This window comes from Oculina patagonica, chromosome 8 (genome assembly GCF_052425735.1).
Source record: "Oculina patagonica isolate OP01 chromosome 8, crgOcupat, whole genome shotgun sequence".
NCBI classification, from domain to species: domain Eukaryota; kingdom Metazoa; phylum Cnidaria; class Anthozoa; order Scleractinia; family Oculinidae; genus Oculina; species Oculina patagonica.
In genome coordinates this window covers 18,901,284-18,924,774 of record NC_135765.1, presented here as the reverse complement: position 1 = coordinate 18,924,774, position 23,491 = coordinate 18,901,284, and the positions used below count along the sequence as shown (strand labels likewise).

General features: G+C 38.5%; 2 protein-coding genes across 8 annotated transcripts in view; one reads left to right on the top strand and one right to left on the bottom strand.

Annotated features, from left to right (window-relative positions):
* Window positions 1–23,491, bottom strand: part of LOC144662797 (uncharacterized) — a 208,514-nt gene that overhangs the window by 19,256 nt on the left and 165,767 nt on the right. The window lies entirely within an intron of this gene.
* The window catches only part of LOC144662794 (uncharacterized), a 195,612-nt gene that overhangs the window by 147,907 nt on the left and 24,214 nt on the right, over window positions 1–23,491 (top strand). The window contains exons 1-18 of one of the 7 annotated variants that reach the window (XM_078523724.1): window positions 6,377–6,525; window positions 8,881–9,243; window positions 14,946–15,200; window positions 15,362–15,628; window positions 16,706–16,999; window positions 17,403–17,714; window positions 17,936–17,971; window positions 18,149–18,268; window positions 18,905–18,926; window positions 19,003–19,063; window positions 19,327–19,579; window positions 19,683–19,793; window positions 20,125–20,315; window positions 20,422–20,544; window positions 20,677–20,747; window positions 21,360–21,400; window positions 21,488–21,584; window positions 22,086–22,185. In XM_078523724.1, coding sequence (XP_078379850.1) covers window positions 6,459–6,525; window positions 8,881–9,243; window positions 14,946–15,200; window positions 15,362–15,628; window positions 16,706–16,999; window positions 17,403–17,714; window positions 17,936–17,971; window positions 18,149–18,268; window positions 18,905–18,926; window positions 19,003–19,063; window positions 19,327–19,579; window positions 19,683–19,793; window positions 20,125–20,315; window positions 20,422–20,544; window positions 20,677–20,747; window positions 21,360–21,400; window positions 21,488–21,584; window positions 22,086–22,185 — 2,784 coding nt within the window. In that variant the 5' untranslated portion in view covers window positions 6,377–6,458. Of the gene's footprint in view, window positions 1–3,016; window positions 3,147–6,376; window positions 6,526–8,880; window positions 9,244–9,286; window positions 10,716–11,235; window positions 11,608–11,726; window positions 15,201–15,361; window positions 15,629–16,705; window positions 17,000–17,402; window positions 17,715–17,935; window positions 17,972–18,148; window positions 18,269–18,904; window positions 18,927–19,002; window positions 19,064–19,326; window positions 19,580–19,682; window positions 19,794–20,124; window positions 20,316–20,421; window positions 20,545–20,676; window positions 20,748–21,359; window positions 21,401–21,487; window positions 21,585–22,085; window positions 22,186–23,491 lie in introns of those variants that run through there. The other 6 variants (XM_078523722.1, XM_078523725.1, XM_078523729.1 and 3 more) reach the window with 6 other exon arrangements.

Sequence of the window (23,491 nt, the reverse complement as noted above, 5' to 3'; positions counted from 1 at the left end):
CCGTGAAATGTATGCATGCACACATTTTAGCTAGGGTAATGGACCACAGAGAGCAATACGGTTCATCACGTGATCTGACATGGAAAACAAATAAACTTAAGTACCAAGGTCTCTTTTTACGTAGCGGTCTATCGTCAAGACTTATAAAAAGATGTAAACAAAGACCATCATATCACAGTGTGCCAGCTGTAGTTTTACTCCCACTCTTGTTATATTCCTGTAAATTTCCGTGCGTGTTCCTTGCGGATATTGAACAACAACCTAATTGTTAAATTTATTTTCGCATCGTGACTGTGCAAATTTTTCGACCGTGACGTTCTATGCCGAAAGGCATTTGAAATGAAACGGTGTATAATTATAACATCACGGTGAAACGTGTCCCGTTCATTTTTGAAGTGTTAAGAAAAAATATGCATAGATACGGGACAAAATAATGGCTAAACGCGATATCTTGAAAAATGAACTACGCCTTAATACGGGTATTCAGGTATTAAAACCGTTCAAACATGAGACACATTTAATCGATAGACAGCCAGTTCTCTCTTAAAGACGGGCACCTTCACAAACCTGACAAGAAGGACATGTGGTGATGGTCCCTCCGTTTTTTCAGTCATTTAACTGTAACTAAACTTCCTACCGGCATATAAGACGGAAATAACGCTAAGACGGACAGCGAACACTTTGAAACTGTCAGCAGACACAAGAAGTCTATTTTTTTTTCTAAAAAACAAAAAACTTGAAAACGTCATATCGATAAAATAAATAGTAAATAAGTGCCTTAAAACTTACTCACCAGAAACAATCCGCTATAACAGATTACTGCTCTGCTTATCCGGTGTATGTACACCAAAGAGGTTGTTTTCTACTGACAGCAATACAGTTTGTACAAGCTTTATTAGTCTTGTTCCAATTTTTTGAACGTTTGCTTAAACACGCTGAGTATATGGACATGTTACAGCTTGCAACAGTTCAGTGTAGTGCTAAATTTCCAGAAGCAGTAAACTATCGATGTAAGAATCAAACGAGTCAATTTTTCAACATTATTTTTATCCTACAACCCCGGACAATACTGTTGGGAAGGTCGCCAAGTTTGCGCTCCCCCTCCCCCTCATTCAATGTTGAGGTATACCTAGAGACTTCAATCACAGCATATTGTCTATCATAATGTTCAGTAATACTTCAACATTGATATGGGGGAGAGAGGGGCCCATACACCTTGTGTACGTATAGATCAGATTTATTTAAAAGTTGTTGAAATCAAAGCGATCATGTGCAACCTTCCCAAGGACTAATGTCTTGGGTTGTAGTTTGTACTTAAAACTGACAGACTTCAAGCAGACGTGTAATCTCTGTGCACAGCCATTCAAATTTATTATCTCAAAACTACTACGGGTGACACGTTAGCTCGACTTTCTACAAGGCAGACACCTCTTTAATTAAGACGGACAGTTGCGGCCGGTCCCGACGGTGTCCGTCTTCAGTAGAGAGAGAGTTGACTGTATCTGAAAACCAGAAAAAGCCAATGTTTGTTTCATGAGCCTGTGATGAAGATGCGAGTTCATTCATGGTCTCCTTTTAAAGTAGTCCAAAAGGGTGGTTGTTCAAGTAAGAATAATTGAATCTCTTTTCCTGGGCTGTTGGCTAACAAATGATCGCTTCCTTATTTCTGTTCCCTAGCGTGCAGAGTGTTCTCTTATAGTTTCTTACCGTATTGGTCAACAGAAACCATTACCTTAATCTTTGCATAAGTCTTGTAACATTGTGATCAAATAGTACTGAAAAATTGTTGCTTACTGCTCAACTGATGATGTTCATGTGTCTTTTTTTGCTTGCGAATCTCGCTCTAATTTGTCATCTAAATCTAAAACGCCGTTCTTCATCACGACATCGAAGAAAATCTCAATTACCAATTGAAACACGAGCCACGCTTACTCATTTTTTATGTGCTAAACACAGTTGTGTCAATCTGAAAGCGAAAAAATACAGTTAAATCCCGATAACTCGAACCATCAATAACTCGAACCTTTTTCGATTCCCCTCCAGGTCATTTTCTTACTAATTTTACCCTCAATAACTGGCACTTCCGATAACTCAAACCTTTTTTGATTTCCCTTGGAGGTTCGAGTTATTGGATTCAACTGTATTTCAGTCTTCCAGAAATGGTAACACGAGCAGTGACCTTTCAAAGTATTTAAAAGGAAAACATTGTAAAAGATAGGAAGTAAGCTTCGTAGCGTAATGTATGTCGTGTATTGTAAGGTATTTATTTTTTATTTGTGATGTAATTAACTTGTCTACTTGTCTTAATAATAAAAAAAGTTACATAAGGTACCAGGCTTGTGAAGCTTGGTGTCATTTTCTATACACAGTATTGCGAAGGCTTGCATTCTTTTACGAGCTTTGCCTCAGTCACTTTAACAAACCTGTGGCCCTCGGAACCTGATCCTGATCGAATTTAGAAGTGTTGGTTTTTGTCCCGGGAAAGAAGGAAACAAGGGAACTCGGCGAAAATCTCTCAGAGCAAGGACGAGAACCAACAACAAACTCAACCCACATATGACGCCCGGCCATGGAATCGAACCTGGCCACGTTGGTGGGCAGCGGGCGCTCTCACCACTGCGCCACCCCTGTATAAGCATAAGCATAAGCATAAGCATAAGTTATTCTTGTGCTAACGCTATGTTTATGACAGCGTTAGAGTGTGTTCGCTCTTCTAATGTACTGTGCTTATGCTTGTGAAAACTAGCTTTTACTTTTTGCAGCAAGTCAAGTTAATTTCACCACACGCTATGCAGGAAAAAGTATAAAGGCAATACGTGGCTCATCTGTGAACTTTACCTGGACATTTAGTGGCAGTTTTCGATTCATAAAGTGGGGATTTGTGTCACCAGTTGATCAGGGTGAAATACCTCCTGCCAATGTACTGGTGACAGTAGACGGACGTGATGGATCGGTTGTATTATCAGTACCTTCCTCGTATTCAGGACGTGTGAGCGGCAGCTGGGATAGACAGACATCTCCTGGTCAGGTCATCTTCACACTGAGTTCTATCAAGATAGCAGATGACAGAGTGTTTGGCTGTCACATCAGACCAGTCAACCTTGCTGATAGCATAGTTATTGACACTGTTCGTTTGGCTGTTATTGGTGAGTACCACAATACATGTATGGTATTATAAAAAGGCTAGAGTGATCCGATTTTTTTTAAAAAAACGACAAGACAGTTTTGACAAAATTCAACTAATTAAACTAAATTTCAAAATCCGCTTTAACGATGTCCTACAGCCGGGTCAAACTTTGGAACAGTTAAATGTATTTAAGATCTATTTTAGACTATTCCAAGTCTGTGTCATACGACAATCACATTCTTCTGAAGTTAGGTGATATGAAGTCGTTAGAACAAGGTAGAGAATTTCAATCATTAGTTCTCCTGTATAAGTGCGTGTACAATCAGGAGGCACCTTACATCAACGAATTTTTTAATTTTAAGAATGGTTAGTATAACTTACGTGAGCTTAACACAAGGCTGGAACTCCCTTCATTCAATATGGAATGGATGCATAGATTTTTTACATTTATGGCCAGTAGACTTAGAATCGATGATGGATGCGTTGCCTCCGATAATGCATGATAATGCATTTCTCCGAGGATTTTGATTGGCTTACTGAATCCCAGTTATCAGTTGTTATACCTGTGTTTGACCTTATATAGAAAATGATTGCGGCAAGTACCGCTCAGCTTGGAATTTTTCTGCGGGAAGCGAAAGTCATCACAAAAATGGCTGAAAACATCAAATTTGGTGAGCTTTAAATACAAGAAATAATCGGCAATACCTTCCCTAAACTCACACAAAAACCACAAAAATGCCACAGGTAACTTTACCCAACGCGGGCTCATGAAATAATGAATTAATGGTAAATTAAAAAGACTTTGGTATACCGAGTTCCACTATAAGCGAACCCATTATCGCAGAACACATTTTTCTAGTACCTATATTGGGGTGTCACGGAGTATGGTTTGTTCCGCAGTTCAGCTTTGTGACCCGGTGTAAAAAACTACGATAGCATTAAATATATGCTGGTCAAGGCGCGTTGGATAATAATAATAATAATAATGAAAATCCTCAAATTTGTAAAGGATGTGAGTCGAGTGAACTGATTGATCACTTAGGAGGGAAAGCATTACCACCAAGTATTTTGCTTCGTGATGGGATCACCGGTCAGCGCTGTGATTGTGGACCTTGTATGAGTAACATTCAAGAAGGAGCAGTGTCCACTTCCCCAGTTACGGCTAGCTGGTGGCGGAGATACTCAAACGCAACATCCCAGCCGATCTAGCGAATAGTATTTATAAATATCTCAATTGGTGACATATGCAAGAATTTGCACATACAAACTGGACACTACTGACGCTGCAGCCTTGTTTACATCTTCATTGCCAAGGACTTTAATCTACGTCGCTCATGGTGCTATCATTGATTGCCGTTTCCTCTGCTTGTTAGTAGTCTTTATATCGTCTTGTTGCCCTTAGTTACTGACAGTTTACGCACTGCTTCCTTTCAGGTTAAATGCAGGTGCGCGCGTTAGTTTTCTTCATATGCGAGTTTTGCTTATTTTAATTAACGTGTGCCCTTAGTTCGTACTTTATCGGAAAACGGGTTCTAGCAATCCTAATGATCTTTTCGAGCAATAATTTTGCTCAAATTGTCCCGCGTGTAGTTCCCTTGCACTAACCAGGTTTTTAATATTAAACAAGCAAAGAAGGTACCTGCGGTTTGAACAACTAAAAAACTAGTACTTTCTTATGCTTTATTTGTGGCGAATAAGTCTGAGATATGCATCGTGCGTAAAAAGATAAGAATATTTTAAATTCGTACTTTTAGATTTTACTAGGCTGTTGACAGAGTCAAAATACACCGACAAAGTTGACCTTCGATAAATCTTGTTAGGTTGGGGGGTGCTTAAGCGTGATAAAATTCGAACTGGTGCCACTTCCATACCAGTAAATCTTCGTGATTTTATACCGCGTTTACATATTTACATGTTCAATTCAAAATATGATACCGTAAAATTCCGGTTATAAGCCCCTGGGCTTATACAACTTCGTAAGAGGTTTTGTGTGGGCTTATAAGCGGAGGGGCTTATTTCTGGGAGGGCTTATAAGCGGAATACAAAAGCCGTTTTGAAACGAGCCACGGGTGTGTTGATCGATCAGTACGTTTTTAAGTTAAAAACGCATAATAAAGCAACATTTAGTCCTGTTCAGTACTGTCATCCGGTAGAGGGGGGCATATATCCGGGGGGCTTATAATCCGGTGTATTTTTTTGTTTCCAGGTAGATGGGCCTATAACCGGGGGGGGGGGGGCTTATAAGCGGGGGGGGCTTATAAGCGGGGGGGGGGGAGGTGGAGCTTATAACCGGAATTTTACGGTATACGGAAGTTGAAAGCCATTTGAACACGACATTGTTCTTCGTTTGACGTCTTCAAGGCAATGTGTGTTGTGTTCTGTCAGAACCAGTCACGCTCGATCATCTGTCCATCTGCCAACGATGAAATTCTACTTTTCCTTACTTTTTCATGACGTACGTTGCACAGGCCATCGTTTGTTCTATAAAGCCTAAAAACATTAATAAGAGCTGAATGTTTTTTAATAAAGAGACCACATTTTATGTGTAGAAAGGACCCTTCCCCAAAACTTTCCGTTTCAATTATACGGCAGTGGTTATTATCCATCCGCACTGAATTGTAAAACATATTAAGAAACGAAATGAGTAATGACTGCCGGCTCGTTATACTGTAGACATTATTTTGGGACAAGACAAAGGTCTCAGTGATTATTATGGAAACGTATAAAAATAGAAATATTTTCTATTGTTGTAATATTTCTTATTGAAAACGACGGTATGCTGGCAAAAGCAGCCATTTCCATGCCTTCTTATCCACGGACATTATCTATTCTTGGAAGCAAATAGTATTCCTCGAACTTCGCCCTCAGTAAACTGACATCCCCAGGAAAACTGTGATGTTCAAGGCGCCAGATAATGCAAAACATCAACGTCATTCTGTTGGCTTTATATTGCTTATCTGTTAAAAATACTTTGTACTATATTAACGTTAAGTGGCCGACTATTATAGAAAACAGCATAAATTTGCTCTCAGCAAACTTGCAAAACGTGATATTTCTAAGCATGTCTAAGCACTCGCCTCTCGGGTGACTCGTCCCTGGCTCCTGTGCGCGTTTCAGAATACAGTTTTCTCACAAGAGATGTCCTGGGAGGAGTCAGTTGCTTATATGCGTGACTCAAGTTACTGAAGTGTGACTCTATGCAAATGAACAACGTATTGGCTGAGTACGTTTGCTACCTACATTATAAAAGCGGCGGCATAAACTGCTTCCTCGATCGAGTGGACACGATAACAACACCGAGGCAAGCCAGAGATTTTGTCACAGCCTTGTAATGGGTGAAAACGTCATTTCGTTAGGCTACCTCTTACATGTAATCGTGTTTATACTTCCGCATGCAGGTACGTTTAAGATATTCTGTCTAGTTTATTTTATTTTAAAAGGTCGCGTAGTGGAAAAGGTAATTACAGTCTTAAATGACAGTAAGATTAGCGTCCAGTAAGATGAAGATCATAGGCAGATAACTGCAAAGCAATCACAACCAACATTGTAGAGATTTATAATAAGACAGTCCAACACAGTTCACTGAAGTGCATTCGATATTAGGTTGGGTTAAATTACACTGTGGTTAATTTACATCAGTTTGCTCAATTTTTACCGAGCACCAAAACTTCGCGCTGCACTTCTTCCAACTACTAACAAAGTAACCACAAAACGATGAGTGTAAGAAATTGACGAATAGCTCTGAAAACATGAGCGACGTGATTGCTCAATAGTAAGACGGCTTAACAGTCATGGCAAATAACCTGAGCCGTACGTCATATATATGCACATAAAGAAAGGTTAATTTAACAAAGGCGACACCACAGGGACCAGGCGCGTAGCTGAGGTTTTAGGAAGGGTGTTCGTATTGACAGGAATATTTATTAGAGGGTTATTAAATACGAGCGCCGAAGGCGCGAGCCTCTAGGGGGGTCTGGGGGCATGTCCCCAGAATATTTTGAAATCTAGAGGCCCGGAAATGCTATTTTCAGCATTGTGCACGTCAATATTTCAAACTCGATGGAGTGTAAAATAACACTTATTTTTAGTCATAACAACAATATTTCCGGCGTTTTTTAACTTGATACATTTATACATACATACCGGCTTAGTACACTAAACGTTTTACAAAAGCTTGACTTGTGGTACAAAGGCATCTCAGGGTAAAAGCTTAAGCCCCCCAGACCCCGGCTCCACCGTCAATGTACTAAACGCAGCGTCAAAGCGTCAATATGCACTAAATACACGTATCACCTGGGTCCCCCGAAATTGTATTCCCCGCCTTTCGTGTATTGATACTCCATTTAACAAATCCCGAACGCCTGTTAATTAAGGAAATATTTTTCAACGATGGGATTATTTTGACTACATATAATACTAGGTCACTAGGATATATTGAGGCCACTTACTTACTAATTCACTACAGGACTATTTGTAAAGCAAACTTGACAATTGCATCATCCTCGGGTGGAGGCCATGAGAGCCAGTGAGGAGAGCCCATTCTCCTGACAATTTAATACTTTCCCGATACTTTTTGCGTTTTCTTGCAGGGTAATTTAAAAGCTGCAACACTCAGTTTGTTTTCCATTCCCCCACTATTTGCTAATTATACCTAATCGTACCTTTTTGGTACGCTTCGGCGGCATATCAGGCGAGTTTGGTCAAGCCATGGTTCGTATTTTGGCGAGACGCAGTCGAGCCAAAATACCCATGGCGAGACCAAACTAAACGAGCCTGATATGCAGCCGAAGCGTACCAAAAAGGTACGATTAGGTATTTACCGTACCCAAATTCAGCCTAAACTCCGGTTATATTTATCGTTCTGTTGATGCCATGCTTGCAAGGTACGTACTGCAAATTGTGTTGACTAGGTCTTCAACACTTTTACCAAGTTCTTCTTCTGCCTTTTTTTTTTTTCACTCGTTTGTTTAGAGTTTCATTCTCTAAATTTTCAAGATCAAAATTAAGCGAAAAATTTAGAAATTCCGACTCCATTTTTCAGGCTGAATGTCTCAGTACTCATCGGCAAACATCGCGCAATTGGCGTGCGCGCTCAAGTTTAGTTTTGGCGGGAACGTTTTTCTCTTTTTACGACCGCTAAACATCGCTTAATTTAAATTACGAAGTTCTGTTTTATTGGTAAACCTCTTTTCAATTCATCGTACAGTAACACTTCTTTACTTCAAAGTGACCGTGATATGGTGGCATATCCGGTCAGTGACTTGATATCGTAGGATATCAGGACAGTAGATCGCGCTTCTGATTGGCTACTTGTGAATTTGGGTAAGGTAAAAGCTGAAAATCAACAGTTTGTGTTTTCAGTCCTCCATTATTGACCTCCAAAGGGGGTTCGTTCGAACCCCTCGAACCCCCCTTCCTACGCGCCTGGGGACTGCAGGCTCACGATAAGGAATTGTATGTCTACACATGGGAAAATTGTCAACAATCAATGAATGAGCTAATATTTATATTTTGCACAATAACAACAAAACCAAAACAAATTATGATTAATAGCGTTCTTCAACGTCTTGAACTGCAGGGTACAATGAGCGTCAAAAGTAGTTGAGACAGTTAATTTCGATATCGCGTTTTTTCCACTTCGAATCAAGTGTAGGTTGTCAACCCCATTCCCCCACCCCCTGTGTGCATACAAGTTTCTCAAAGATTGAAGTGCTTTTTTAATTTTCTCTTGTTTGTTTTAATCGGTTTTAAAGAGGGAGCAATGAGTTTCACTAAAGAACCAGACAATCCAAGTTACGTTACAAAAGGAAACAATGTTACACTTGTGTGGGACTACGCTGTTACTGATAGGAAGGCTGAGCTCAAGGGCATCACCTGGGGAGTATACATCAGTAATATGTATAAACTGTTGATAGTAGAGTTAAAGAATGGTGACAGAGTAGTAAAGTCTGATATGCCGTCAGCTTACACTGGGCGAGTAGACATTGAAGGAAGAGCTTCTCTGGTAATTAAAAATATCACCGATCAAGATAATACATTCTTCCAGTGCACTCTGAGAGCAGAACCAACTTCAGGTCTTCAAATTCAAATCAGCACCGTCAAGCTCATTGTAAGAGGTATGCAGTTTGACATTGTTATATTATATCCCTATGAGCTATCGCAACAAAATTAATTGCAAAACAATCATGTCAAGAACGCTTATAAAGATAGAAAACTTGGAAATTGTATAGCCTGGCAGTGTGGCATACCATACAATAGGAAGGGAGGAAGGGAGAGAGAATTTTTTTTGGGGGGAGGGGAGAGAAATTGCTTTGATTAAAAAACGCACGAAATGCTGTCCTGCCTGGTTTATTGTGTGATTATGATGATCTACAGTGCATTTAAAAAAGCTACATAAAATTTGCAAAGCCAGATGATTCGACGTGAGAGGAAAGGGTGAAGAAGGTGGCTCTACTTAAAAATTTTTGCGCTTGAAATTTACGCGTCGCAAACAAGAGATTCACTGTAGGCCTTCCAGTAACTCATTAACATATTGCATACACTTTGCCAAGTGTATGCACTGTAAGTGCCAGTTTGTGTATGGATTGAGACCTCAGTAATGCATGCACGGCTTACATCGCCAGTTTCCAGCAACAAAACTGCCAGAGTGCTGTACAAGTTACCAACAGCCGGAACGTCTCGTGCTACTTGGCCATGAAGATGAACTACGTTATCGTAGCATTTCAAACCAGCGGAACATTCCGCCTCTAAGATCTTTGACTTTCCATCGTGAAAAAAAAAACCCAGAGAGAATGAGGTAAAGAGATTTGAAGATCGACCTTTCAAGAGAACAATGAATGCATGAACTCTGTTCGTTGTAACGTAAGGGAACAAGTAGACCTGTACAGAAACGTATTAGGCGAAAACATTGATCATGTATTAATGGTGCCTGCTTTGTTACTTCAAATAATACATCTTTCGTGTGCAGCTTATTAAAATATGTTTACAGTACTGGCTTCTCCTTAAGCTTTATAAAGCTGAACTTTCTCGAAGATTTTCGCTTGTTCATGTGTTCCTTTCCCCCGAGCCCTCCACGTATTTTCAAGAAAACAAATTACATCGCAAGGGGCTTCTGCAGAGTCTTGAATCAGTCGTTTCAGCAAACAGGAAATAAAAAAATTCCAAATCTTACGCTGTGACAAGAATAAACAAATATTTTTGTGTCATGGGATATTATCTTTATCAACTACCGATGGCTCACAACTATTTTTACGTCGCTTATGGAAAGACCAGAACTTTTATTTTTTTAACCTCTCGGCTTCAGAGCCTCAGTATTCTTGCTGATGCGTGACTCGCGTGACCACAGCCAAACAAAGGATCGTGTGACGTATCTCCCTGATTAATTACTTTCCCAGAAATTAAACATGGCGACGTTGATGACTAATGTTAAATTCCAGCTTTAAAAAACTTCTTCAAGATGACTTGCATGTCGGCGACAACAATATTTGAGACACATTGAAAGTTTATCGTGAACTGATGATGGCAGGAAATGCTCTTTTGTCAAGACGCTTCGTCTACTTTATTTTGCTTCAGATACTTCCGCAAGCAGGTACGTTTGCGTGATTATGTTCATTTCGAAACTGCTACCCCGGCATTTGCTTATCAGTTTGTCGCTTGTTACCTTACCTATTAAGCTGGAAACCCATGTCTTAACTTAAAATAGGTGGCAAATGAGTGTACATGTGCCACTGTGCAGGACTCATTAAACAGCTGAAGACAGGCTTCGAAACAATATATTTCAAGATGGTCGCCGAATCGGTAAAAAGGTTTCATCATCCAATATGCAAATTGAACCGACAATTGTCCAGGGCTCGCATTGTCTGGAGTTCCAAACTATTAATGCCCACAGCATGCCTTCCAATTAATAAAGATATAAAAAGAATACAAAGCTTAGACGGAAATGCAGTTAGGAAGGTATGAATAAAAAACATTTAATAATTTAAGATAATGTTATTAATTTCGAGTCGATTCTTGAGCTTTAGCTACTTGCGACGGTAGCCAAGCAATTTGTTAGAAAATTGTTAGTAATGTACTAGTGTAACAACAAGTATGTTGTTTATTATATACAGCGTGTCAGCTACAATTTATTTCGCCCTACAATGGGAACAAGGTGACGGCAAACCTTGGTTCGTCTGCTAACTTCACTTGGGCCTTTCATGGAGGAAACGTAGATCTAGTTCAGTGGGGAACAAAACAGGATGGTATCCTTAGCATTAAAGATGTCTTGGTTAATGTAGATAAGTTCATGAAAGTTACCCCAATCACAAATTCTTCATACAGTGGACGTGTGAGCGGAGTTTGGAACGGTAGTAGCCCTGGACAGGTCACCTTCACACTGGATTCGATTCAAAAGGCAGATGAAAGGTTTTATATTTGTAGACTTGGACCTGAAAAGCTTGAGGTAGCACATGTTTATGATTCTGTAAAGTTGCTTGTTTTGGGTAAGTAAACAAATATTAAGTCACTTCCCCTGGTTTTATTACCATTTTTTAACTCAACCTTTGTCTTTATTTACGAATTTCCCCCCATTTTTAAGTATCAGGATAAACAGCGCCTTTAGGTAACGATCCAACTTTGGGACTAGGCGATACTATATCATTTCGGTAGAGGACTATTCACCACTGTAGCAGTCGTTTGAATGTATACAGTGATGCAACGCTGTCTTGTTTCTCAACTTTATTTGAGTTACGTCTCTTCGATACTGCACGCAGCGATCTGTCAATAGCTCTTATGCAAGTTGATGTAATCATTCATAAGACCTATCAGTTCATTTTATTTATTTTTTATACTGTACATATATGCTGAATGATTTTTAACCGTGTTTAAATAAAGTTTTCTCATCTTATCTAGTCGGGCCGTCGTCAACGCTTTGGCCTTTGAAAGTTTTAGTTCCCCCTAAATACTCAACCAGAAATACACTTGCAAAGGAATAAAGCGTGAAAGGCGCGAAATGCGTTCATTTGCACGCATCAATCGTGTATCAGGTGTACACCTCGCAAGTATTAAAACCGCGCATATTTTTTTATTCGAAATAAATTTAATTAGCCGGCGGTGTATAAAATACTCATTATGCAAAAACTGAACCAATTTTAACTCTGATGAAGGTAACAGAGAGTTACCGAAAATTCAGTTTTTATACGTTTTTACCAACTTTTTTAAGATCAGATACAAACCAAATTTTATTAAATTTAATGAATCTCAGTTATAATTAATTTGTTACACAAACTTACAAAATGAAGAAGTTAAAATGTTTTAACGTTTTACTTTTTAACTTTATTATGTTCTTAAAATATGTCAAATATGTGGCTACCCTGTGTAAGTATTTTTAATCATTATGATCATCATCATCATCATCATTTATATTAAATGATTTAAGATAAAAATAAATGATGTGATTTTGAATAAATTTTTAAGGGGGGCAAAAAGAACTGTTAGAAAGTATATCTGAGAAGGTTTCCTCGATTTAAGCGCATAACTTGTCAGTTGAGATTATTGTAGTATTGTCAACTCTCGCCATAACAGACAACTTCGGGACCACAGTTTGGTGTCTGCAATAGAGAAAGTCCGTAGTAGCGGGAGTTATTTTTAGTAATTCTTATTTGCCGGGACTTGAACCCCTGTCCGTGATAGCAGAGTGTCCGTAATAGCGAGGTATCCGCAAGGCGGGAGTTGGCTGTATATTCAAACACATGATTTTTTTCTGTTTTCATGATTCGGTAGAATTGCAAAGAAGATTAGGCAAATTTTATGCCTACCTTTGGTAAAACACAGATAACAGATAAATATTCGTTTTTTCAGAATTTTAGACAATGCAATTGAACGCTTCTTGTATCGCAAGGTGGATATCTTTGTTTAGAGGAAATATTAGATCTCTCAGATATTGTGCGAGCTGTGATTGGTCAATTTTACGGGCCGTATTTCGGGCCGTATTCTACAGTACAGCCCAAGGAATTTGATTATTAATAAGAGGTATGCATGTACATTGCACCTGATCCGACTTAACATATCCACTCCAGGTACCAGGTTTGCCCAAAACATTTTTCAAAAGAGCTTCGTCTAAGACGACACCTAGACACGTATTCTAACATGAGATTAATATGATTTTCTGAACACTGTCACAGAGCTGAACCTAGTTGCACTCCCAAATATCACACTCTACCCTGGCCAAGTACTGTTCCATGAGATACTCCCAGTGATAGCTGACTTGCGGTTGTTCTTTCTCAATGCTGACTTGCACAACACGATTCCTTCAACATGCTTAATAGTCTTTACGCAGTTTTAAAACTTTCACGATCCACTATGTCAAAGGCTATGCGTTAGTCAATAAAAACCACTCCAGTAATGAGTCTCTGTTGCATTCTCCGTCTCATCAGATCTGTAAAAGATATTGCAGTCGACTTAGTGAAGAGATTTTTTGAAAGCTACCCTGATAAAGGATTGGTATTTGGTATTAACTGAGAAATTGATACATTTGGCGATGCACCGCCCTGGGCAACCGGCAAAACAGAAAATAAGACGATAGTTATCCTCCATTATCCGGCGTACTTATTCGTCAGGGACAACTCCCATCGTCTTGGGACTGCGTATGTGCGTATGATGATTTTGGTCAGCGGCTAAGCAGTTTTGTTCGCGTAAGGTAAGGTAAAGTCTGCCTACGAGCCAAGTGGCCCATCAGGCCGGAGATTATCCCAGTTTCCGTAGCAAGAAGCGACTAGGAGTATTTCTACTCCCCCTGGATGGGATCTATGCTAGTTCATCTCAGGGTTACCACCAGCAGTAAATTCGCCGGTACCCATTTATACACCTGGGTGTAGAGGCACTGTGAGATGTCTTGCCCAAGAACACAACGCAGCGCCCGCGGCCAGAGCTGAAACCCGTACTCGTAAAATGTTGTGTAATTAATTTGAATTTTAAAGCTGGCAGGTTCTTATTACCTCCAAGAAATGACCCTGATTGGCTAACGACAGGCCCTTTACGAGTCCAAATTACCACAGAAGACATTGAACTGTTCCAGTAAAGAGTCCATTAAACCATCAACTATCAACCTCTTTGTCCATATATGCATCTCAATAGCCTAGAAGAATCTTGTTACCTCCCAAGTTAACACACGTCTGAGTATAAAACACATTAGAACTCAACTTTCGAAAGTTATGCCACCTTCGCTCTTGCCAAATATATGTGAAGGCCAACCTCGTGCTGTAAATTAATACTTTCCACTCCAGTTGAATATCACCATTATAAGTGAATAACTCTTTTAAACATCATTCGTACCAAATACCTAAAACATATAAACTCGGCGGAATCATTGACTTCCATCGATCGTGCCCCATATTAAAAAACTAACACCTTTCATTGCAGACACTGAAATGAAACAAAACAAGGAAGCCAGCATATACTGAATTACACTGCTTGTTTTAAGTCTCAGAATAACCACCACAATGGCAACGATTGAAGAATACCAAATAAAAACAAAAACAAAACAAAAAATTATCGTCGTCATTACTATCACAATCACAATCATTATCTGGTTGTTGTTTTTGGTGTTATTATTATTTTTGCTGTAGGTGTTGCTGTTATCTCTCGTGGATAGTCGGTATTTGTTAAAAAAATTACTAAGAAAATATTTGTTCAGTTAAAAGAAGCGATTATTTTAGGGAATTAGTTTAGATGTGTAAATTTTATCGTATGACTAATAGGATGCAACCGAGACTGTGAATGTTATCAACTCATCAGCTGTAATTCTTTTATACACTGCTAAAAACCAGTTATCTTATTGCAGAGCTTCCAGTTATCAGCCCACCATCAATAAACGGAAGTTACATTGAGGGATCCTCAGTCAATATCAGTTGTACAGCGACTGGGAAACCAGACCCGGAAGTATCCTGGATGCGAAATGGACAAATCAAAAGTTCCGGAAAGAAAATAGCACAATTGAACTTCGACAGAATTAAAAGGACAGATGATGGACTGTACACATGCAGAGCTAACAACTCAGCAGGAACAAAAACTCACAAAGAAATCCTGGTGGTTCGTTGTGAGTCAGAAATCCTTCAACTTCTAGATGTAAATTAACATTTCTTACGAAACAATCAGAAATTGACTACAAGAAAAATCAACGAAAGGGGCGTTTCTTTTTTTACATTTATCAAAAGACTTTCAGCAAACGCAAACGATTAATTTGATTTTTCCTTTCAGACCCGGCAAAAATATTAAATGTTACTTCATCAGCTGCTAGTTCTTGGATTGGTCAGGCAGTGACGTTGAGGTGTGTGTCAGATGGTGTTCCTACACCAACACTCACCTGGTACAAACCTGATGGAACTGAACTAAACACATTCACAGCTAAAGAAAGCACAGTGAAGGTGACATTAGAGGATAAGCTAGATTTTGGTGAATACAAGTGTGTCGCTTACAATGGCCTTGATCCTTTAAACAACGTCTCAATGCTCCTCCGACAGATAAGTATGTGTATCAAAACATTGTTTATTGATGAAAGAGGAGATGATTTAGACAAAAGGGACGCCTTTTTTTCTGTTATTTAGCAGTTAGACAGCTCATTCCAAGCGCAAGATAATCACTTTTAAAAAACCTTCAACAGTATAATGAAATAGTCTTTGAAATTTTAACAAAATGTAAATCCAGTAACTGCGGATTTTGATCTATACCGTTAACCAGAGACATAACCAAGAATTAATCAGCGCAACGTTTGCGTGTTATTGAAGGCGCAGTAACAAAAACAGCTACAATAGAAATAAAGGTGATAAATGATCGTCGCAGTGAATTTCCAATTTAAGCAATTGGAATAAGAAGCCTGAAAAAAAATTCAGGGCTTCAACGGGATTCGAACCCGTGACCTCCGCGATACCGGTGCGATGCTCTACCAACTGAGCTATTGAAGCCACACATTGGGAGCGAGGTCAATTGTGAGTTCATATTTTCCCGTGAGAGTAATGAAATGATGTAATGTATATGAAATGATTCATATATGAACTGCGGATGTATATGAAGGTGATAAATGATCGTCGCAGTGAATTTCCAATTTAAGCAATTGGAATAAGAAGCCTGAAAAAAAATTCAGGGCTTCAACGGGATTCGAACCCGTGACCTCCGCGATACCGGTGCGATGCTCTACCAACTGAGCTATTGAAGCCACACATTGGGAGCGAGGTCAATTGTGAGTTCATATTTTCCCGTGAGAGGAATGAAATGATGTAATGTATATGAAATGATTCATATATGAACTGCGGATGTATATGAAGGTGATAAATGATCGTCGCAGTGAATTTCCAATTTAAGCAATTGGAATAAGAAGCCTGAAAAAAATTCAGGGCTTCAACGGGATTCGAACCCGTGACCTCCGCGATACCGGTGCGATGCTCTACCAACTGAGCTATTGAAGCCACACATTGGGAGCGAGGTCAATTGTGAGTTCATATTTTCCCGTGAGGGGAATGAAATGATGTAATGTATATGAAATGATTCATATATGAACTGCGGATGTATATGAAGGTGATAAATTTCTTCTTTTCATTTTATCAGAAAAACCAGGCTCCCCGGCCATCATATCTTCAGCTTCAGACATTCAAGCCACTTCACTGACAGTAAAATGGACTGCACCAGCTGATGATGGAGGGAGTCCTATCACAGCATACCGAGTGGTCATACTAAAGGGTGGCACTGAGATAAAGAATGAGAATGTTACAGACCCTGGTTCAACAAGTCTGTCTGTTGGAGGTCTGGACAGAGATACCGAGTACAGTGTGAAGGTGTTTGCCAGGAATGCTGTGTTTGAGGGTACAGCTGCGCAAAGGACAATCAGGACAAAGATTGAAGGTAAGATTTCCAGCGGCTTTTATTAACTAAATGTCCAACCAAAAGGAAAACAGCTCTTAACATGACATCCGCTTTACGAAATTTGCTAATTTGTGCATTTGTCACTTTAATTCAATAATTTTGCTACAGTGTTGTCCATTGTTTTATTATTTTACAGAGAGTGGTGTAACATTATTGTCACTCAATTGCCTTTGAAACGCAAGACTTTTTTCAAACAACAGCAAAAAAAAGAATACATGCCGTCAACATGGCGGATCAACAAGCAGCCTATTTTGTGCCTGCAAGGGAACAAAATAGGTGCAAAAATAGTGGCGCCAAGCATAAGTAATGTGACAATTATGCGCTCGTGAAGTTCCCTTTATCCGTCTAACAGGACAATTTTTTTATCATTTTTATCAATCAGGAATTCCCGACACACCAGAGATTATAGACATGCCTGCGGAGGTACAGAGTGATGAAGTGGCCTTAAAATGGACAAAGCCAGTTAGCAATGGAGCGGACATCACACAATACACTGTATATATACGAAACGTTAGTAGCAATGGTACCGTAGGAGACTGGAGAAAACTTGAGGTCATTCATGATGTCTCTGTTCATGAATATGTCGTCACACTCAAAAAGGGTCAGCGGTATGAGTTTGCTGTGACTGCGACTAACAAATATGGAGAGAGTTTGAAACAACAGAAAAGCATAAAGAGAGTCAGAGTTTTAGGAGGTAAAGTTATGAAAAAGTTTACTCTTCTTGTTGCAGAATATTTCTTAAAACAGTTCTTTTTTCTGATTTTTCTGTTTGTCGTATAAGAAATAAGCAAGATGCTCCAATTCTGCAATAGTAATGCCTTAGACAATTCAAGTTATTTTATCTTTGATACTGTTCAACTACCTTGTATACACATTCTTCCAAACTAATTTTCTGTCCGTTTTGTTGTTTTTAAGGGTCCACTAAAGCGACTACAAACCAGAATGAAACAGGTAAGCTGTGTTACTAAAAATAGTGCCCATTTCAAGCCTTAAAATAAAATATAAAATTATGTACAAGTATAAATATATGTTTGCAGTCTCATGCAATTAGCTTCCAGATAACTGGTTTACAGGCATGCCACTTAAAGAGCGGAAAAAAATATTAATTTTAAATGTTATAACCCACAGTCGTTAGATGCGACAGGGAAGTGGAGATTCTTCATGCTGTTTATCTCAGTATCATAATCTTATTGGTGATAATCATTGTTGTTATCAGTGTTATCAGCTGGAGAAAGCGTCAAATTCCAGGTAATTCTTTGCATTCACTCTTTACACATGCTTTGCTAAAATAAAAATTAACAAAGTTGTTAAGTCGTAAAACTTGCGTCCTGTTTTCTTTATATTCTTTTGCTCAGTAGCAACATACGCACTGAGCAAATAAATGTTCCTCTTTTACTAATAGATCCTTGTTACTATTGATAGCGACCGCTTTCCTTAAATAAGGTTTCCTTCGTACCCTGGGTGCCAAAGGGTTTTTATTGCGCGGCTTCCGTCCTTTGTCAAGTTAGTGTCTTGCCGGTAGGTAGACACGAGAGATAAAGAAACCTTCGGAGCTAACCAAAATTTTTCCAAAAATAAAATAAGAGTATCGCTTATTCGCTAAAAAGGGAAAGTTCTCGAACGAATTCTCAACCCTGATTAAGAGAGAAAAGCCTCAACGTACGATAATTAAATAATTTTTGCTCATTTACAATTTTATTATCAAACATGCGCTACACCGCTTTTTCCTGAAATGTTTTCAACCGTTTTACTTTCCTGAAAAGGCTGTCAGGGATCCTTTAAGCGTCGTGGGACAGCCAGAATGCTTGTAAGAATATTGGTTATTGTATAGCCCATTCGTTTTCTTTACTTATTGTCTTTTCACAACACGTTCTTGCTTTTCAGCAATCTTCAAGCGTGCAAAACGGTGAGTACAACAGTCAAAATTTGGTGATCACAAAATTACGAATTTACTTACAGCTTTTTTAAAACCTGTTTCTCAGGAAAGGGCCTTCTAATCCCAGTGTTAGCAGATCATTATCACGTGCAGATTCCATTCAAATGGTAAGTTCTTTTAATTTCTCTTTCAATATAGCTTGCAAAGAAAGCCATTTTATGGCATACAACGAAACCTTTTTACAAACCTTTTTAGGTTGGCATAAAATGTTTCCTTTGGAGACAAAATTCTTTCACATCATTTGCGTATTTCAACCTCATCTCCTATCAGAGATAATGTTGGCTCACCATGATAATTTTCAGCCGGACCTTACATATATTCTCTGTCAGTTATTTAGTTGTTATCTTTACTTTTTACTGGTTATTCCTAGACAACTGCTGTCCAGCAGGAAGCAGATGCTCAGTCAATAGAAACAAGTGAAGTTACCAGCACAACTTACGAGATTCCTAACAGCAGTGATTACATGCCGCTTCATCCTTCAACAAGAAGCTGGGAGATCAGACGAGAACAAGTCAATATCATTAAAAATATCGGAAAGGGAGCTTTCTCCCAAGTTGCTAAGGCAACAGCAAGAAACATCAATGGTAACCAAGATGTGACTGTGGCTGTGAAAATGCTGAAAGGTTATCTCATTAACAACTTTAAGCGAAACTGCGACCTTTTTTAAATTCGATTGATTGATTGCAATGGTCTGATATTTTTCTTAAATCGATTTGCTCCAAATAGAAAATGCTCCTGATTCAGACAGAAAGGACCTGCTTTCAGAACTTGAATTGATGAAAAAACTGAAGCCTCATTCTCATGTGATAAAGTTGTTGGGATGCGTAACAGAGACTGGTAAAGTAAATTCGAAGTAACTTTAATAATAAGGACTGGAACTCCCTTATACAATATTTTGTTGTGCGTAGATTTTAAAGCTAAAACAGACGTCATATTCGATAAACGAGAATGCCCAATCGCCCATCGCATATAAATAAATGTCTTCGTTTTGAAGGTTGTAAAATGAACGATACGTACTTATGATGTTAGTTTTAAAAATGGCTGCGAAATATGTCCCTGCCTCGACTCGTTAGCTCGTAATCCAGAAAGTGAGTTCATTTCTATTTTTCTCTGCAATTCACTGAAATCTTGTATGTATATGTCAACCGCTTTTCTTTTCTTATTTAAGATCCCTTACTGGTCCTTATTGAGTATGTGCCGTACGGTGATCTGCTGGGTTATTTGAGGAAGAGTCGTGGGCTCAATGACACGTATTTTAATAACCCGGATAGAAAGCCCAAAACTAATTTAACTTCACAACAGTTGATGAGGTTTGCATGGCAGATAGCTGATGGGATGACTTATTTGTCGACAAGAAAGGTAAACATCTATGATTATATGAATTCACCGAATGGTAACAAATGAGAAAACCACACCAAATAACAAGGACGGCGACAAGTTTATAATAATGACATATTTCTTTTAGATAATCCATCGTGACTTGGCGGCCAGAAATGTTCTTGTTGGTGAAGGAGAGAAGTGTAAGGTGACAGATTTTGGGATGGCGAGGAATGTTCACCAGGATGATATTTATACCAAACAAAGTCGGGTGAGTATTCCCCATCCCTCCCCCTCCCCCCGAACTATCCCAATAACTTATCTTAATCTGTCGTAATTGTTGTTTAATTGAGCCTATGATATGATAAAACGAAAAAGACTAGTGAGGCTGTTTATCTTCCAGGGTCGGTTGCCTGTCAAGTGGACTGCTTATGAAGCTTTGTTATATGGAACATACACTACACAAAGTGATGTGTGAGTGCTGAATTGAATAACCAAGAACTAATAATATTATCTCTTTTCTCACTTTGCTTATAACCTGCACATCATACCAACTAGCGTGTGGGCAGTTTTGTTTTTTTTTTTCAGTAAAATAATATTTTTTATGACGTAACATAAGGCTTTTTACACGTGCGCCACAAAAAACGTAATGCTAACCACCCAGTACAGTGGAAAGCGATGAAACCAGGACGAAGGTGGACATGGTGGACACTAATAACTAGAGCTTGTCGATGGTTACGAAGCGAAGTGCTTTCCAGGGATAAGCTTGACGATTACTATTACTATAACTAATATTACTTCATTATAACTATTGTTTTGAAGGTCACGTAAGTAGCTCGTGTTGTTGCTCAATCTTTACATATCGCGACAAAGAATAGACATGAGCACAATTCTGCTTATTTCTCTGAGTCACAACCTCTTTACTTTGATTAGTAAATATTCCCTTTGACGGTCCAAAACGCGTCCTTTGACTAGGTGTCATAAAAACGTTTCCTATCCACTATCCCCTTCCCCACCCACAACTCTTTTTCCTATACCATTTATATTGTTACCAGTGAAGTGTTACTCGTATTTGTTTTCTCGCAGATGGAGCTATGGTGTCCTTCTGTACGAGATTCTTACCATAGGTAGGTTCAGATACATATCATTTATATAATAAAATTGACCATACATAATCAAAAAGCGTTCACTTAACTTTCGATTTTCTCATCTAGGTGGATCTCCATACCCGGGAATTAACGCTCGCCAAATCGCCATGAAACTTCAAGAAGGATTCAGAATGCCAAAGCCAAAACATGTGGATAGCAAAATGTAAATAAACTGTAGTTTTTGTCGTTGTTGCTGCTGTTGCAATTTTAAATTTTATTGATACCTGTACCACCTTCTTACTTCAATGAAATAATTTCTTTTGCGATTTCTTCCCTGGCTATGACAAAAAATGACAACAATTTAGAACTCGTTGTCTTGTTCTTAATACACTTTACTATCAGTGTCTCTCTCCACACAGGTGTATAAATGGGTACCGGCGAATTAAATGCTGGGGTAACCTTGCAATGGACGAGCATTTCATTCAGAGGAGAGTAAAAATACTCCCGTCGCTTTATGGTTTGGAAATTGGGATAAGCTCCGACCTGATGGGCCACTACGCTCGAACGCAGACTTTACCTTCCTTTTATGTTATACATGTTTATAGCAAAGTTCTGAGCTTCCAATGTCCTGTTAGGGCGCATATTATCGCATTTGATCATTTATGAACTATGCTATTTACATAATGCTTTTTTGGTTGTTTTTAATTCTATTTCTGTTGATTAGATATCAGACTATGCTTAATTGTTGGGAACAAAACCCAAGTGATCGTCCAACCTTTCCTAAACTAAAAGAAACGATGAAGGACATGGAGAGAAACCACAAGGTAAACACCATAGAATTCGGCATATTTTACCAATAACGCAAAAGTTAACTATAAGAAACATGTCCTACTTCTGTACATGTCAGTTGGGGAACAGCGCGAAGAAAAACGAGTAGCAAGAAGGAGAAGGGGAAGGTTCTCGACCTTTCTTTTTTTTTATTTTTTTTTTATTTTTTTATTTTTTTTTTTTTAATATCTTTATTGCCATTTTAACATTGTACAAATATTACAGTGTAAGAAAAAAAAAGAACAGACGTAAGTTACAATTGAGTTACGTAGTTTATAAACTGTTACAATTTACATATGAAAATAAAGGTACAGGTACATAGGAAAATAAAGTAAATGAAAAAAATATAAATAAATAAAGAAAAAATAAATAAACAAGGAAATAAGCTTACATAAAGTCTTTCCACTTTAATTCGAAATTGTTAATAGTTTTATTTCTAACTGCAATATGTTGTAGAGTATCCAATCTGTTTTTTAGAAAAGGAGGAAAGCCGTCAAAAGGTACATCATCGCAGTCTTGGGTCGTACAAAAGATATAATACTTAGCTACAAGTGATATGTAATTTAAAATATCTTTTGTTTGTATGGCGTTGTCATGCCAGCCGTAAAGGATATCGCGTTCTGAAAGAGTAATTGTATTTTGTTGTTTTTCGGACCACCACTTTTGAAATGCAGTCCAGAAATTAGAAATTTTAGGACATCGGTAGAGTAGATGAGGCAATGTTTGCGGCTGCGTTTTACATAAATGACAAGTTTCAGAGTCGCATAAATTCATACGAAAAAGCGAATACCTGGTAGGAAGTATATTATGGATGATTTTATATTGAAAGATTTGAAGCTTTGTTTCGATCGTAATTGCAAAAGGGAAGTTGTAAACATTTTTTTAGGCTTTCTTGGGAGAAACCATACCGTAGAAGTCTTTGTTCAGCAGTTGGAGGTTGGAAGTAATGATCCGTAATAGCTGCATAAACAGAACGGGTGTTAATAATATTGCGTAAAGGGGATTCTTGCGACGCATTTTCGTTTTCAAATTGGTCTTTTGCTGCTTTGATTTCGCATCTCCAGCTTGGTGGAATTGCGTTTATTAGACCATAATAAGTTGTGAACGGGATTTTCAGCTGAAAAGTTTGTTGAAATGTGGTATGCGATAAGAAACCAAAATCATCATCAAGCAAGTCACTAATAAAGGTAATGCCGCTTTGGTGCCATTGTTTTAGATAGATCATGTGTTTGTTTATTAAGATGTTTTTATTATTCCATATAATTTCATTTTGCCGTTTAATATTGTCTTCTGAGATAATAT